Consider the following 18,020-nt stretch of genomic DNA (forward strand, 5'->3'; position numbering starts at 1 on the left):
GCAAAAACGCAGCTGTAATTTGGCTGGTTTATAATTAAGCGCTGTCACTCCACGGCTTTAACACTCCACGAAATTGGTGGGTGACCTTGAAGTCGCTGTGCGGCTGGGCTGGGAGGTCGTGAGCAGAAGTTGGTCTCGCGACCAATATATTGTTCACTAATTTATTACACTAGTTTATTTAATTTGATGAACCAACAATGATCTAGAATTGTAGGATCATTAAGGATCCATCTAGGTTCAAAGGACCACTAATGTGGGGAATCGACCTGTAAAATTTATATATATTTTATTTATATTAATTTATATAGTAATTTATATTTTATATTAATTTATATATATTTTGATAGCAAACTGTGATGGTTAAAGTCGACTGTAATTATTAAAATGTCACACAAATTGCTTCCTTACACATTCTGGGGGTTTATAGTTTATATGTAGTCAACAATATAAATTATTGATTAGTAGATATTCACTACAATATTAGACTATATATTATTAACTAAAATGAGAGGCCTTATTTTATCGTTGTCATATCCTAGACAACCAGTATGAAAACGGGTGAATAAGCCAGTCAATACACTTTGTGGATGCCTTGCTACGTGTCTCGACCAGAATATATCCTAAATCTAAATATTAAAGGCCTCTAATAAGCTAGATAATTATAAGAATCGGAAGGGACACTACCCTTGTTGTAGACGAAGTTGGAGTTGATAATGGGAGCACTATTAATCCTGCAACCCCGGTCCAAGGGTATATTATAGAGCTGTTCTGCTCAAGCAAGACTTGTTGTGTTGAAAAATGGCGACTCACTCTCTGCTCCTCCCTCTCTCTCGCATCTTGGCTCTGTTGTCCAGATGTCAAAAGTGGTTAGAGAGCCTACATTTACTCAATTTTGGTACTGATAATTAGGTTGATTCGAGGGGAAATGTTTTTAGGATGTTTACAATCCAAAGGCTACTGTATTATGAATGTTTATAATTAATTTACCTGGTGAATTGAATAGCGACATGTGGCAGTGATATCCCGTTTTCTATTGAGAAAATTTCCACTGTGTTTCATTTTCTTTGTGTGAATAAACACTATTTCTAGGGTTATTATGTTATGTACACAACAGTAGCAATATTACCTGCATATTGTATTTAATGTTAGTAAATGGTGCCGTGTTTTCTGGCATTGTATTAATTTCTGGGTCTGACGTTGTTTGCTGGAGAATTTTATATTACCAGGATAGTTATCATTTCTTCATCTGCTTCAAGAGTTCCAGTTTTGTGGTCTGCGACTCCATTTGTATTATGTACTAGCCGTACCCGGCCATACGTTGTTGTGGCTCAGCAATGCACACACGTTGCTGAGCCACAGCAACCCTCCCCTGTTCCCCCATCCTCCCCTCCATTCCCCTCTCCCCCTTCCTCCCGACAATCTTCTCTCCCCCCTTCCCTGTCCCCTCGTCCCCCCCACTCTCTGATCCCCTCGTCCTCCCCACCATTCCCCACTCCCTCGTCTGATGCATTCCCAAATGATCTGATATTCCCATCAGAAAATTGGGAACATCAAATGATCTGATATTCCCATTACTGAAAAATAAGAATAACAATTAAAGAAACAAAATAAAAACAGTTAAAAAAACCTATACTCATGAAATGAAAGTTATGGTAAGCAACAAATTCAATTCCAACACAATGTCACACAAAATAATTAAATGAAAATGAAAATAAATCAAAATTTATGAAAATTCAATTATCAAAGAAATTGGAAACACTGAAATGGAATCATAACATATTTATTATAGCGTGTGTTGCTATTACGTACAACAGATGGTGCTGTTTTCCAAAAAAACATGTTGTTACCTGTCACAGGTGTGGCATCTATACTTTTACTCACGAAATGAACGGAATGGTAAACAACACAGCTCAATTCCATAGCAATATCACACAAAATAATTAAATCAAAATTAATATAAATCGAAATCTATGAAAATTAAATTTATCAATGCAATCGGAAACATTGAAATGGAATCGTAACATATTTAGAATAGCGTGTGTTGCTCCTAAGTGAAACAGATAACGCCATTTTTTATTTTTTTAAGCATAGTTTTACCTGTCACGGGTGAAGTATCTGTATAGTAGGTATAAAAAAAACACGCATGTATTTTAATGAAATGTAGTGTGAAAACTTTTTGGAGATTACAGTGTGTGTTGCAATTACGTTCAAAAGATGGCGCTGTTTAAAAAAACATGTACTTACCTGTCACATGTGGCATGTATATAGTGGGTATATACAAACATACGCATATTTGAATGCAATGTTGTGTCAAAATTTCAAAGGAATTGGTAAAGAGGTTTTGGAGAGTTCCCTCACATGAAAACTCACATGAAAAATGCAGTTTTTTTTTTTTTTAATATGTATTTACCTGTCACAGACGTGACATCTATATATTAGGTATATAAAAACACGTTTATATGTGAATGGAACATTCTCAAAATTTCAAGCAATTGCTGAAGAACTTTTGGAGATTAGTGATTTTGAACAAACACTTACATTTTTATTTATATAGTCTAGCTGTACCCGGCCACGTATTGCTTTGGCTCAGCAATGCATGTGCATTACTGAGCCACAGCAATTTTTCCCTGTTTCCCAGTCCTCCTCACCATTCCTCCATTCCCCGTCTTCTGGTCCTCCAAACCATTCCTCACTCCCCCATCCCCTCGTTCTCCTAATCATTCCCCACTCCACCGTCCCCTTGCTCTCCCCACCATTCTCCATTCCTCTGTCCCTTCGTCCTCACCATGCCAAACTTCCCTGTCTCCTCATCCTTCCCACCGTTACCCCCTCCCCTGTCTCCTCGTCCTCCCCACCAGTCTCCACTCCCTCGTGCGATGCATTCCCAAATGATCTGGTGTTCCCATCAGGAAATTTAGAACATCAAATAATCTGATGCTCACGTCACTGAAATATAAGAAAAACTGTTAAAAAAACGAAATGAAAAAATGAAAAAATAAGAAATAAACTATTCTCATGAAATGAACAGTATGATAAGCAACACAGCTCAATTTCAACTCAGTGTCACACAAAATAAGTAAATTAAAATTAAAATAAAACTAAATGTAAGCAAATTCAATTTATCAATGAAATCGGAAACATTTATATGGAATCGTAACATATTTAGTATATCGTGTGTTGCTCTTATGTGCAACAATTGGCCCTGTTTAAAAAAAAAAACATGTTTTTACCTGTCACAGGTGTGGCACCTATACATATACTCTCGAGATGAACGGTATGGTAAACAACACAGCTCACTTCCAACACAATGTCACACAAAATAATAAATTCAAAATGAAAATCAATTGAAATCTATGAAAATTCAATTTGTTAATGCAATCGGAAACATTGAAATGGCATCGTAGCATACTTAGTTTAGCATATGTTGCTATTACTTACAACAGATGGCGCTGTTTTTCAAAAGAAGCATGTTTTTACCTGTCACAGGTGTGGCATCTATATAGTAGGTATATAAGAACACATGCCTATTCGAAAGCAATGTTGTTTCAAAATTTTAAGGCAAGCGATGAAAGGATTCGAAGATTTCCCTCACATGAAAAACATGTGAAAAAATTAGTTAAAAAAAAAATGTTCCATCCCCCCTTTCCCCAGTCTTAGATGTGGCATCTAATCAATATGCATATAAAAACCTACTCGGATGCGAAGGGAACGTTGTAAGAAAATGTCAAAGCAATCAATGAAGAACTTTCGGAGATTAACTATTTTGAACAAACGAACATTTATATTTTTATTTATATAGATTCTAGTTACTCAAACTTCCAGATGTCAAAAATGGTTAGATGGATTACATTTACTCAATTTTGGTACTGAAAATTAAGTTGATTGAAGGGAATTTTTTTGTTTTCAGTCCAAAGACTGCTGTAATATGAATGTTTCCCTTTAATATAGCTGGTGAATCTAATAGCCACATGTGGCAAATGATATCCCATTTTCTATTGAAGAACTTTCCACTGTGGTTCATATTCTGTGTGAATAAACACTATTTCTAGGGTTAATTTGTTATTTACACAACAGCAGCAATATTATGTGCATATTGTATTAAATGTTACTAAATGGTGCCGGGTTTTCGGACTTCGTGTTAATTTCTGAGCCTTGCGTTGTTTGCTGTAGGTTTTTATATTATCAGGATAGTTACCATTTCTCCATCTGCTTCAATAGTTCCAGTTTTGTGGTCTGTGAATCCATTTGTATTATGTATTCTAGTTACTCAAACTTCCATTATGTTTTATTTGAAGCGCCACTAGTTTCTTTCTAAGTTTTCTTTCCATTATTTTCTGTCGGCATTTCCTTCGGAATATTACATCTGAGAACATATAATTCTTTTCGGTTTACACTACTGCAATCACATGAGTTTCTATTCACTAACCAATTCTTTCATTTCATCTTCACTGGTTGTGGCCGTCAGAATCAATAAGCCAGATCTTTAATGCCAGATCTTTAATGCCAGATCTTCTTGGCCACTCTGTTTAATGAATCTGCGGGACACTTCTAATTACTTTTTCAAATGGTTTGGGTTACAAGAGGAAGATTGGTGCAATATTGTGTGGGGAGTGTTATTAGGGACCAGTGCGTGCTCTGTGAGGACCAATAGCTAGGGTCAAAGAGTTCCTAAAATAGTGAGAGTTAGGTTAGGCCCAGCTTCCAGGGAAGCCAATTCCCAGCAAATAATACTTGTCCTAATAGATCTGTAGTCTAAGAGTGATTAACATATTCCTCTCCAAACAGGGTAAAAGGATACTCCACTATAACCTTAGTACTTATTTATTAGCCCCCTAATAAACACCCAAGAAAAATACAACAAATACCCCTCCTTGAATCCACATAGGCAGGATACATACAAACTGCATCTAAGGGTAAAGTCTACGTTCCTGAAGGGACCCTAGAACATGCATAGGTTTCAAAGTAAATAAAGGCACACGTGGTCTCTTAACCACCCAGAGTTAACGTTGGGGCTCAAACACTGGCTTAAGAGGACACCACTAATATCTTAGAACTCGCTGGCACAAATACTAAAGGATTAATATTGGTGGATTGCTTCGCAGAGTCTGCCCGCTCTGTGAGCAACAAGGTGATTTCTACGTCTGGCAGGGAAGACGGGAACATAAACACAACAAGAATATAAGATACCTTGAATATAAGTTATATTATTAATTAAATATCCCTCTTACATAATCCAGTCGTATCAATTAATGTTCAAAAATATTTACTTCATTAAGAACCCACACAAAATCCCTCAGTCAGGACCTATCACTACCAAAATACTTGAGTGACTGATCCCTCCTTGAATATAAAAGAACCTAATTTGACCTCTGGTTTCCTGGTAGAGCCAATTAAGAACCAAAAGTCGTAACTGGGAGGAAGGAGTTCAGAGGAAGGGGTACGCTGAAAGATATGAAAGTTTAGAGAGGAATAAAATTTATGAATAAAGAGTTTAGAGTGGATAAGAGGAAAAGAGAGGCAACACTGCTGTGAGCTAGGTATGAGGTGTGAGCTAGGCATGAGGTGTGAGCTAGGCATGAGGTGTGAGCCAGGCATGAGCTGTGAGCCAGGCATGAGCTGTGAGCTAGGCATGAGCTGTGAGCTAGGCATGAGGTGTGAGCTAGGCATGAGCTGTGAGCTAGGCATGAGCTGTGAGCTAGGCATGAGCTGTGAGCCAGGCATGAGCTGTGAGCTAGGCATGAGGTGTGAGCTAGGCATGAGCTGTGAGCCAGGCATGAGCTGTGAGCCAGGCATGAGGTGTGAGCTAGGCATGAGCTGTGAGCCAGGCATGAGCTGTGAGCTAGGCATGAGTTGTGAGCTAGGCATGAGCTGTGAGCTAGGCATGAGGTGTGAGCTAGGCATGAGCTGTGAACTAGGCATGATCTGTGAGCTAGATAAAGGTTAAAAGATAAAGATGGACTAGAAGGCGGAGGAAGGCAAGGAGAGGGAGAGGGAGAGGGAGAGGGAGAGGGAGAGGGAGAGGGAGAGGGAGAGGGAGAGAGAGAGGGAGAGGGAGAGGGAGAGGGAGAGGAGTGGGAGAGGGAGAGAGAGAGAGAGAGAGATGCAACAAGAGGAGTTAGTAGGGAGGGAGAGGATGGAGGATCAGGAGAGGTTTGGGGATTAAGAAGAGAGGGAAGCTCAGTGGAAGTAGAGGGGAGTGAATGGTTGAATGACAGTGAAGATGGGGTGATAGAGGGAGGAAGAGGAGTAACGAAAATTTTCATAGACATTAATATGTAATCACTGTTTACTTATTCTCTTATTATTCCTTATTGCCTCCGTAATTATACATTTCTCATTAAAACTTTGCCAAAGTTATAAACCCTCTTTTAAGACATTTTTCCAGACGTATTCTCCTACATTCATGCTGGAAAACTAAGACAGAACAAGTAATGTATTAAGAACAGTCGGGTTCCTTCTCGACGCACAGTCGGGAAATCCTGGTTTTAATCCCGGGCGGGACGGAAATGGATGGGCACATTTCCTCTCACCTAATGCGTCTGTTCACCTAGCAGCAAGTCGGTACTCAGGAGTTAGTCAGCTTGTTGTGGGGTTGCATCCTGAGCCGGGTGGGTAATTCGGCCTTGAGAGGGGGACCTCTATAAAAGCCAATGCGTGTATGAATACGCTCCGGCTTCCTGTCCCCTGACACACTGAATTATGAATTAATAATTATCAAAAGAAGGCATCATGCCAGGAAGACTGTGTAGCAATAAGGCAGAACAAGTCCCCTTTTGTTACTTTCATTATAAGAGCTTACCATGTGGGTTACTTCATCTTTATATATTGTCAAGTTAACATCCAGACTTTTCAAAGTCTCTAATATTTCTGGCTTTTCATGTAACTGTTCTCCCTGTTCTCCTCTCCTTTCTGCTTCAATAAGACCATTAATTATCACTTTCTGCTTCTTGTTTAATTCATTGCCAGAAAGTGTGTACTTGCATTTCCCAGACACGCTTGCTTTTGGGAACGTGCAAAACAAAAATATGTTATCATCACAAAAAAATCCTGATTTTAACGTGGGGTGTATTATAGACTGTGGGTTGGTTGGTGTTGTCTTCGTTGATCCTTCTCTACGGACAACCCAACCCACAACTCGGTAGAGTGCTTATACTAGGAGATCACCCTTGGCGCTTCTGGCTCTTGGAGAGGGGCTCAACGTCACACGTTTAGGGGATGCGGCTCCAACATTTAGCCTCGTTGTCACGTGCACACACCCACTCGAGCCGCTGTGACTCCCCACTCTCTCCCTAGGTGATATGATCTCCTCAATCCCCTTTTTGACTTATTAGTATTACCTTTTACCCTGTCCACGGCAGTGGTTCTTGGTTCTTTCTCTCTCTCTCTCCTTCTTTACTACCTCCTGGGAAGCCTCACTAGGACGAGGGCAAACACCAGCAAATTGGGATACATTTACTGGACAAAGCACATACACGATACATACACACATATAATAATAATGAATCCTATACTCTATAATATCACAATCAGGTTGCACTCCAACACCATCAGAACTCTATTATCAGCTTATCAAGTGGTATCCTATCTCATGGTTCACCACCTGATACTATCAACCTCCTCAAGTTGATCAAGTCTACATACACTGTTGCACCATCAGCAAGATAACATATATATATACAGAAAATCAGCATTTGAATGCAATAACATATACCAGTATAAATGTTCATTGATACTTCAGTATAAAAAAACTCCTTGACGTAAGAATGCCAACAGTCACTCACCTCTCACTGCGTCTTGCACGCTAATGACAACCAAACACTATCAACTCCCTATAAGTAATCCACCAGAACTTCCCCTTCCACCTCTGGAAGTTCACTACCCCAATATCCTTAGGTTCTTCCGGGCTTCACTACCAGGATCCTCTGCAGCTCCTCCAGGCTGCTATCATGAAGTTTCCTTGAGCAACTACGGTGCTTCACCCTTCTGCTAGGGTCCTCCACAGCTCTCTTGGCTGCTACACCACCTCTACAGAAGCACGTGACACTCCTCTTCACTGCTGCTTCTCCTCACAGCTCGAGGTCCTCTGCTCCACTACCTTTGGAGTCTCATCAATTACTTCATCTGCTGGCTTCGAAGTTCTCAGCAACTTCTTCCCCAAAAACAAACCTGCAACCCATCGACGTTCCAATAAAATGTTCCCCTTTAACACATAAACAAAAATAACCACACAATATGCTTGCCCCAAACCTCTATCTGTCCTCTACATACAGTGAGAGTGGACTCCCCCGTTTTGGGCGGGTCCATACTCCACCTCGCCTGGCGGCGGTCCTCACTCGCTGGGAGGGTCTTCCTCCATCCGGAGCCAGGCTCCCTCAGTCGTCCGCCAGCGCTCAGAGGGGGCGGACGTCGCTCCGTGCTCCTCCCTCTTCACTCTCCTATTTCAGGCCTTCTGCCTTATCAAAACATGTCTAACTTATAAATAAACATCGCTACTGTCGCTGGGCACACGACCAACTACAAGTGATCACTGTGAACTGGCGTATATCGTGCTTACCACAGATTAATTGGTCGAGGGCGCTTTCCCTCTGACGGCGTCTGGTCAGGGCGCTCCCACGGCCCACAATAATGTCTCTGGCCGGCTTGATACTCTCTTCTTCGACCAGGACTTGAGACCACAACGTTCCCAGCTCGGTTCCACAGCTGGCACGTCTACACACTTCTCTTCTCTTCGAGATATATCACTAGGGGTTCCCTTCTGATGGGAGCTCAACGGAGCGCGGCTTTCCCCTGCGATGTCTGGCACTCAAGTGAGGTCAAGGTCCTCCAGAAGCGAGCCTCACGCCTCCAGCAAAATGTCCACATCTCCTAGCCCGTCATTTATCTATTTTCTTCTGCATTGCCCATAATCTCAAACTGTTACACATATCCAACCAACTATTTTACATATGCGTTATCACCTCAATACTTGCTAGACCTTCTAATCAGGTCAGGCTTGACGAATAACTCTCAAGGAGGGAGACTCGTTTCTCCTGTAGGCTGAGATCATAACACTCCCCTCCCCTTATTTTTGAGAGTTATTCCAGTGGCAAAGCTCGGGATAATACATCCGCCACTACACTGTCTCGTTCTTCACCCCATATACTCTCTTAGGAGTCTACAATTAATTCGTTGCACCTTGCAACATCTGGCTCACAACTCTCCAGGAACATGTTCTTCTCACAAATGATCTGACCTCTCTGGCACCTCTTGGCTAGGCTGTCCTCCTTGGACGCCTGCACTCCATCGGTCCACTCTACTTATTGTCTCCACCCTCCGTTTCCTCGTCTTCTCTTCACGTCCAGAGTCAGACATCTACTGTCTGTACCTCCTCTGTCGTCTTCACTCTTCCATCTACTGCCATTATACTTTCGTCTCCTGTCATCATACTTCACTCCATCGTCTTCACCGACGCTCCTCCTTTTCGTCTCCTCATTTATCCGAGAGCTCATCCTGTTTGACCTCCATCGCGTCCTCGGCTTTCTTCTATTCATCCATGCTTGCATCATCATCCTCTTCTCACACCTCTCACCTCTATACAACTCCATTTCTTCTCCTTCAACTCTTCTTCGTTCCCTAAAAGTTTCTTCGGGCACTGTATTACATCCAACAGCACTCGACCGTACATGTCGCTTTACCTCTCCTAGAGTGCTCGTAAGCATCTCTCCACACATACTGTCTCTTCTCCTTTCATTTTCTCGGCTATTACTCTTCTTCATTATCTTTTCTTCACGTTTCCTGTGGAACATGTCAACTCTTGACATCTCAAACAACTTAACTCTACTATCCAGATGCCTCTGTGCTCGTGGACCTGACGCTCTATTCTCGTCCTCGGTATGTCCACATCTTTCCTCATTCCTACTCAGCACAGTTGCATTCGCCTTCCGACCCTTAATTTCAGCAGTCTGGGCTCTACTCAGGTCCGCTCTCTTCACAGTATTCTTCTTCGGCTGGGTCATCCTCACTTTTGACCTCACCGAGACTTCATTTTCCTGGGCTTGACCTTCATCAAACAGCCACGCTATGTCTACATCAATATCTTCCACTGGCTGAATCGACACTGTCTCACCTTCTCCAGTGTCTTCCTCGTCGGCCACCTCTGCCTTCGTCACTACCGAGACAGGGTTTTCAATGGCTTGGCGGTCTCCTGACTCATCTCCTCGGATGTCAGTCAGGTTCACACTCTCAGGTGTCCCACCCGTGCCGTGGCCTTCTGGGCACTCCTCTGGCACAGTCTCCACTATGACTCTCGGCAACACCTTTGTCCCGCACAAGTCATTCCCCAGGATCACTTGGACTCCTGGAACAGGTATGTCGGGGCACACTCCCAACATCACCACTGCCGACACATATTCCGACCTTAGCTGGACAGTACAAATGGGCATGTCACTTTCAGACAACAACCCATATACCTTCATCTTACTCCTGCCAGCTAACCGTCGATCATTCCCAATCAGGCTTCTCGTAATCAAGCTCTGATTAGCTCCGGTATCTCTTAAGATACCAACTTCTACCTCAGGTTGGCCTCCTACACTGATCCAACCTTTGCTCATGAACGGCCTATACCTCTCGTTCACTAAGTTCATCTTCTGTGGTTTGTCTCGGAACACATTAGTATATTTACCTCGGGGGTCACACATGGCCAGGGTCACAACTCTCTTGCCCTGCCGACAATATCGCATCACGTGACCCAATCCGTTACAATTGTAACATCTCATCTGGGAAAAATCTCTCCTATATGTACCAGAGTAGCTCTGACTCTGCCCACTCGTATTGGAGTTCCTCGGGCCAGACGTACTACTCGTACTCTGTGGAGCTTTACTGGACTCTTGATTCCCTGGATAACGATTAGTTTCTCGTTTAGCCCCTCCATCCTCACTTTCAGACGAAGTACGCGACCTACTCTTCTGAGTTTTAGGGTACTTACTTTTATCTGCCCATTTATCAAAATTTTTCTCACCCCAGGCTCTTCTGGGTCTCTCATAATTTCTTCCTCCCCAGACTCCATTGGGTCTGCCATTGCTGTGTCTCGCCTCGCTTCTCACTCTGTTCTCCCTCAAGCTCTTATATGCTTCGGTAATCATATCCGCCCTATCTGCGGCATCTTTCACCTCCATTATCCCTGCTTCTTGGATCTTGAACTTTGTTTCGGGATGCATCATCTCCAAGAACTTCTCCATGACCATCAGTTGCTTCAGGTCAGCATAAGATCCAACTCCAGCAGCCTCAATCCACTTCTGGAATCGTCTTTCCAGATCTCTTGCTGTCTCAGCAAACGTACATGCTCCAACTTTGATCATTTCTCTGAAGCGCTTCCTATAAGCTTCTGGGGTTAACTGAAACGAGCGCAATATGCTGCTCTTTACTGTGGCATAATCCTGGCACTCTTCCAGTGACAATTGGGTGTATGCCTCCCTGGCTGCACCGGTCAATCTTAACTGGACCAGCTGGGCCCATTCCTCCTGTGGCCACTCCTTGATGCTGGCTACTTTTTCAAAGTGCTCGAAAAAGCTCTCTGCCTCTTCGGGAACAAACAAGGGAATGTCCTTCTCCCTAACCCTAACATCTGGTGGGTGTGATACCTGGGTGGTGCTCTCTGGCAACCCATGTTCAATCCTTTGCTCAGCCAAGGTTCTATTCGCTTCTATCTGCATTTGTTTTGTTCTCTCTTTTTCTTTTTCGACCTGGGCTTTTTCTTTTTCGACCTGGGCTTTTTCTTTTTCTTGTTCCAACTCCAGTTCCCTTACTCTGGTTTTCTCTTTTTCTTTCTCCACCTCTAGTCTTGCTTTCTCTTTTTCTTTCTCCTGTTCCAACTCCAGTTCTCTTACTCTGGTTTTCTCTTTTTCTACTTCCAACCTGGTTTTCTCTTTTTCTACTTCCAGCCTGGTTTTCTCTTTTTCCTTCTCGGCTTCATTTTTCATCTGGAGTTCTAATTTCATCTTTTCCAGCTGGAACTGTCTCTCCTTGTCCTCACGCTGCATCTGGAGCTCTAACTGGAATCTCTCCAAGCTCCTATTCCGGCTACTCCTGCTACTGCGGCTACTCTTGCTGCTCCTACTCGATCCCTAAGATCTCACTTCATCCTGCCCATCATCCTCCTTTCCACTTTCAGCTCCTTTTTGGGCTCCTTGCTCTGCCGCTTCATTTTTGGCTCCTAACTGCCTCAGGATCTCATCCTTCATCCCAGCTACTTTAGATGATTTCAACCTAATGCCACATTTTTCTGCTATTTGTTTCAATTGATCCCTCGTGCAACCTTCCAAGTCCTCAGGCTTGCCTGACTCCACAAACGCTTGCACCTTATCCATCTTTGTCCTGTGAGTCTTCCCAAGAGAGAGAGTATACACCTGCGGTCACACAGTTTATCTCAGCAGGGGTGTACAAATCCACTCTTGGACAGGGTGTGGGTGTGTCAGTTCACTCTCCCGGACACAGGCCCCCAATTTCTTATAGACTGTGGGTTGGTTGGTGTTGTCTTCGTTGATCCTTCTCTACGGACAACCCAACCCACAACTCGGTAGAGTGCTTATACTAGGAGATCACCCTTGGCGCTTCTGGCTCTTGGAGAGGGGCTCAACGTCACACGTTTAGGGGATGCGGCTCCAACATTTAGCCTCGTTGTCACGTGCACACACCCACTCGAGCCGCTGTGACTCCCCACTCTCTCCCTAGGTGATATGATCTCCTCAATCCCCTTTTTGACTTATTAGTATTACCTTTTACCCTGTCCACGGCAGTGGTTCTTGGTTCTTTCTCTCTCTCTCTCCTTCTTTACTACCTCCTGGGAAGCCTCACTAGGACGAGGGCAAACACCAGCAAATTGGGATACATTTACTGGACAAAGCACATACACGATACATACACACATATAATAATAATGAATCCTATACTCTATAATATCACAATCAGGTTGCACTCCAACACCATCAGAACTCTATTATCAGCTTATCAAGTGGTATCCTATCTCATGGTTCACCACCTGATACTATCAACCTCCTCAAGTTGATCAAGTCTACATACACTGTTGCACCATCAGCAAGATAACATATATATATACAGAAAATCAGCATTTGAATGCAATAACATATACCAGTATAAATGTTCATTGATACTTCAGTATAAAAAAACTCCTTGACGTAAGAATGCCAACAGTCACTCACCTCTCACTGCGTCTTGCACGCTAATGACAACCAAACACTATCAACTCCCTATAAGTAATCCACCAGAACTTCCCCTTCCACCTCTGGAAGTTCACTACCCCAATATCCTTAGGTTCTTCCGGGCTTCACTACCAGGATCCTCTGCAGCTCCTCCAGGCTGCTATCATGAAGTTTCCTTGAGCAACTACGGTGCTTCACCCTTCTGCTAGGGTCCTCCACAGCTCTCTTGGCTGCTACACCACCTCTACAGAAGCACGTGACACTCCTCTTCACTGCTGCTTCTCCTCACAGCTCGAGGTCCTCTGCTCCACTACCTTTGGAGTCTCATCAATTACTTCATCTGCTGGCTTCGAAGTTCTCAGCAACTTCTTCCCCAAAAACAAACCTGCAACCCATCGACGTTCCAATAAAATGTTCCCCTTTAACACATAAACAAAAATAACCACACAATATGCTTGCCTCAAACCTCTATCTATCCTCTACATACAGTGAGAGTGGACTCCCCCGTTTTGGGCGGGTCCATACTCCACCTCGCCTGGCGGCGGTCCTCACTCGCTGGGAGGGTCTTCCTCCATCCGGAGCCAGGCTCCCTCAGTCGTCCGCCAGCGCTCAGAGGGGGCGGACGTCGCTCCGTGCTCCTCCCTCTTCACTCTCCTATTTCAGGCCTTCTGCCTTATCAAAACATGTCTAACTTATAAATAAACATCGCTACTGTCGCTGGGCACACGACCAACTACAAGTGATCACTGTGAACTGGCGTATATCGTGCTTACCACAGATTAATTGGTCGAGGGCGCTTTCCCTCTGACGGCGTCTGGTCAGGGCGCTCCCACGGCCCACAATAATGTCTCTGGCCGGCTTGATACTCTCTTCTTCGACCAGGACTTGAGACCACAACGTTCCCAGCTCGGTTCCACAGCTGGCACGTCTACACACTTCTCTTCTCTTCGAGATATATCACTAGGGGTTCCCTTCTGATGGGAGCTCAACGGAGCGCGGCTTCCCCCTGCGATGTCTGGCACTCAAGTGAGGTCAAGGTCCTCCAGAAGCGAGCCTCACGCCTCCAGCAAAATGTCCACATCTCCTAGCCCGTCATTTATCTATTTTCTTCTGCATTGCCCATAATCTCAAACTGTTACACATATCCAACCAACTATTTTACATATGCGTTATCACCTCAATACTTGCTAGACCTTCTAATCAGGTCAGGCTTGACGAATAACTCTCAAGGAGGGAGACTCGTTTCTCTTGTAGGCTGAGATCATAACAGGTGACAAGGTCTGTAAGTTAACTGATGTTGTTTTAACAAGCATCTCTGTGTGTGTAATGCTAGGGGACTTCTTATTTAGTGAGCTGTTAGTTACATCTGACGTTTTCCCACAGGTCTACTACTTAGTGCTTGCGGCATCGCTGTGGAAATTCCCACAGACGGAATGGACCCCAGAAAGCATTCCAGACAGTGTCATCCTGGCAGACGGCCAGAAGCACTACCACCTCCCAGGTCAGTGACATTTCCTCTTTCAAGACAGACACTTATCTTCAGGACATTGACACTCACCACCATAGACAGTCATATTCAAACATATGGATAGTGGATACATTCTAACATACGGATACATTCAACCATACGGATACATTCAACCATATGGATACATTCAACCACATGGATACATTCAACCATATGGATACATTCAACCACATGGATACATTCAACCATATGGATACATTCAACCACATGGATACATTCAACCATATGGATACATTCAACCACATGGATACATTCAACCACATGGATACATTCAACCATATGGATACATTCAACCACATGGATACATTCAACCATATGGATACATTCAACCACATGGATACATTCAACCATATGGATACATTCAACCACATGGATACATTCAACCATATGGATACATTCAACCACATGGATACATTCAACCACATGGATACATTCAACCACATGGATACCTCACTAACAGTTACACTCTCCTCCTCACTAACAGTTACACTCACCACCCCACTAACAGTTACACTCACCACCTCACTAACAGTTACACTCACCTCCCCACTAACAGTTACACTCACCACCCCACTAACAGTTACACTCACCTCCCCACTAACAGTTACACTCACCACCCCACTAACAGTTACACTCACCTCCTCACTAACAGTTACACTCACCTCCCCACTAACAGTTACACTCACCTCCCCACTAACAGTTACACTCACCACCCCACTAACAGTTACACTCACCACCCCACTAACAGTTACACTCACCACCTCACTAACAGTTACACTCACCACCTCACTAACAGTTACACTCACCTCCCCACTAACAGTTACACTCACCACCTCACTAACAGTTACACTCACCACCTCACTAACAGTTACACTCACCACCCCACTAACAGTTTCACTCACCTCCCCACTAACAGTTACACTCACCACCTCACTAACAGTTACACTCACCTCCTCACTAACAGTTACACTCACCACCCCACTAACAGTTACACTCACCTCCCCACTAACAGTTACACTCACCTCCTCACTAACAGTTACACTCACCTCCTCACTAACAGTTACACTCACCTCCTCACTAACAGTTACACTCACCTCCCCACTAACAGTTACACTCACCTCCTCACTAACAGTTACACTCACCTCCCCACTAACAGTTACACTCACCACCCCACTAACAGTTACACTCACCTCCTCACTAACAGTTACACTCACCACCCCACTAACAGTTACACTCACCTCCCCACTAACAGTTACACTCACCTCCCCACTAACAGTTACACTCACCTCCCCACTAACAGTTACTCTCACCTCCTCACTAACAGTTACACTCACCACCAAGTGAGAGATATTGTTTGTTGTTTGTTAGAGTGTAAACTGTATGAAGAGCTATTTCATTTAGCACTGAGCCAAACCTTGAGTCAGTTTAATTTCCTTAATTAATTGATATTTCGACCGTCCAGCTTTTGTTGAGCTTAGGCTCAAATTAGATTAAGATATTATGTTTATTACTCCAGTCAAACTTATTTAATGTATTTGCAGTCTCTGACCACTTAAATTATTGTTTGTATTATATGAGTTGAGCGCTTAGCTGGTGTAGGGAGTGGGCCGGTCCTTACATGTGGTCGACAGTATGGCTGCTCCTCCCCCGCCTGGTGTAGGGAGTGGGCAGGTCCCAACATGTGGTCGACAGTATGGCTGCTCCTCCCCCGCCTGGTGTAGGGAGTGGGCAGGTCCCAACATGTGGTCGACAGTATGGTTGCTCCTTCCCCGCCTGGTGTAGGGAGTGGGTCAGGTCCCAACATGTGGTCGACAGTATGGCTGCTCCTCCCCCGCCTGGTGTAGGGAGTGGGCCGGTCCCAACATGTGGTCGACAGTATGGTTGCTCCTCCCCCGCCTGGTGTAGGGAGTGGGTCAGGTCCCAACATGTGGTCGACAGTATGGCTGCTCCTCCCCCACCTGGTAGAGGGAGTGGGCCGGTCCCAACATGTGGTCGACAGTATGGCTGCTCCTCCCCCACCTGGTAGAGGGAGTGGGCCGGTCCCAACATGTGGTCGACAGTATGGCTGCTCCTCCCCCGCCTGGTGTAGGGAGTGGACAGGACAGGTGTTATTCGGGGAGGAGGGTTACGATAACACACGTATGTACTAAGGGGGGTACGATAACACACGTACGTACTAAGGGGGTACGATAACGCATGTACGTACTAAGGGGGTACGAGAACACACGTACGTACTAAGGGGGTACGATAACACATGTATGTACTAAGGAAGTACGATAACACATGTATGTACTAAGGAAGTACGATAACACATGTACGTACTAAGGGGGTACGATAACACATGTACGTACCCCTAAACATACAAGTTTGGGGGCCTATAAATAACTCTTTTTATAAGATTTTTAGCTTTTTCGCTTAATTCTAAGCAAATTGTTTTTGTGTGTGGCTCAGTTTTTATTTCCTCTTTGTGACTACATTTCAAAGTTTCCCCCTAACATATATGGTTACTCCACGTCATATAAGGCGCCTGACAGCTGAATGGAAATCGCTTCAGATTCGTAATCCTGAGGTTCCAGGTTTGATCTATGGTGCAGGCAGAAACAAATAGGCAGAGTTTCTTTCTCCCTGATGTCTCTGTTCACTTAGCAGTAAATATGTTCCTGGGAGTTAGACAGCTGCTTCCTTTGGGTGTTTGACAAAAAGGAGGCCTGTTCAAGGACCGGGCTGCAGACGCTAAGCCCCGAAATCATCTGAAGATAACCTACCCAACCTTGTCTAATATGTCTACCTGTGTGAAACAGTTTAAATCCGTTTATTTGATATTCAGCTAAAAGTTTTCTGTTTTCAACATTCATCCATGTTTCGTCAAGTGCAATAATAGCTATTGTTTGCAAACAAGAGCATTTAAATCGTTTATTTTTTTCTCAGACTCCTACTGTTCGTGTAATATACCTTAACCGTATTGTTATTGTGTCGCCCTTCTCCTTCCTGTTCATTTTGCCAATTTTCTTCCCCCACCAACAAATAATTTTATTGCCTCTTTTCTTCATATCAATTCCCATACCACTATTAAATAAAACTAAATGTTTATCCCAATCAAACCCCTCCTCCATTCACAGATTTCAACGAGTTGGTAACAGCAACAACCCCAGCCCCTAGATAAATTCGCTCCATTTATACTACACACTTTGTTTCCTTTGGTATAGCCTTGTTCGAATCCAATTTAATATAGCGCACCCAATACTGTGAGCCTCTATCTTTTTAATTAATCTTTCATGTGGGACTGTATCAAAGGC

General features: G+C 43.8%; 1 protein-coding gene across 1 annotated transcript in view; it reads left to right on the plus strand.

The window, feature by feature from the left end:
- The window catches only part of LOC138356779 (uncharacterized), a 1,086,029-nt gene that overhangs the window by 579,016 nt on the left and 488,993 nt on the right, over positions 1-18,020 (plus strand). Inside the window, exon 2 of the mRNA XM_069313100.1 lies at positions 14,580-14,697. Within this exon, the coding sequence (XP_069169201.1) occupies positions 14,580-14,697 (118 nt within the window). The remainder of the gene's footprint in view (positions 1-14,579; positions 14,698-18,020) is intronic.

The sequence above is a fragment of the Procambarus clarkii genome, chromosome 74, assembly GCF_040958095.1.
Source record: "Procambarus clarkii isolate CNS0578487 chromosome 74, FALCON_Pclarkii_2.0, whole genome shotgun sequence".
Lineage (NCBI taxonomy): Eukaryota > Metazoa > Arthropoda > Malacostraca > Decapoda > Cambaridae > Procambarus > Procambarus clarkii.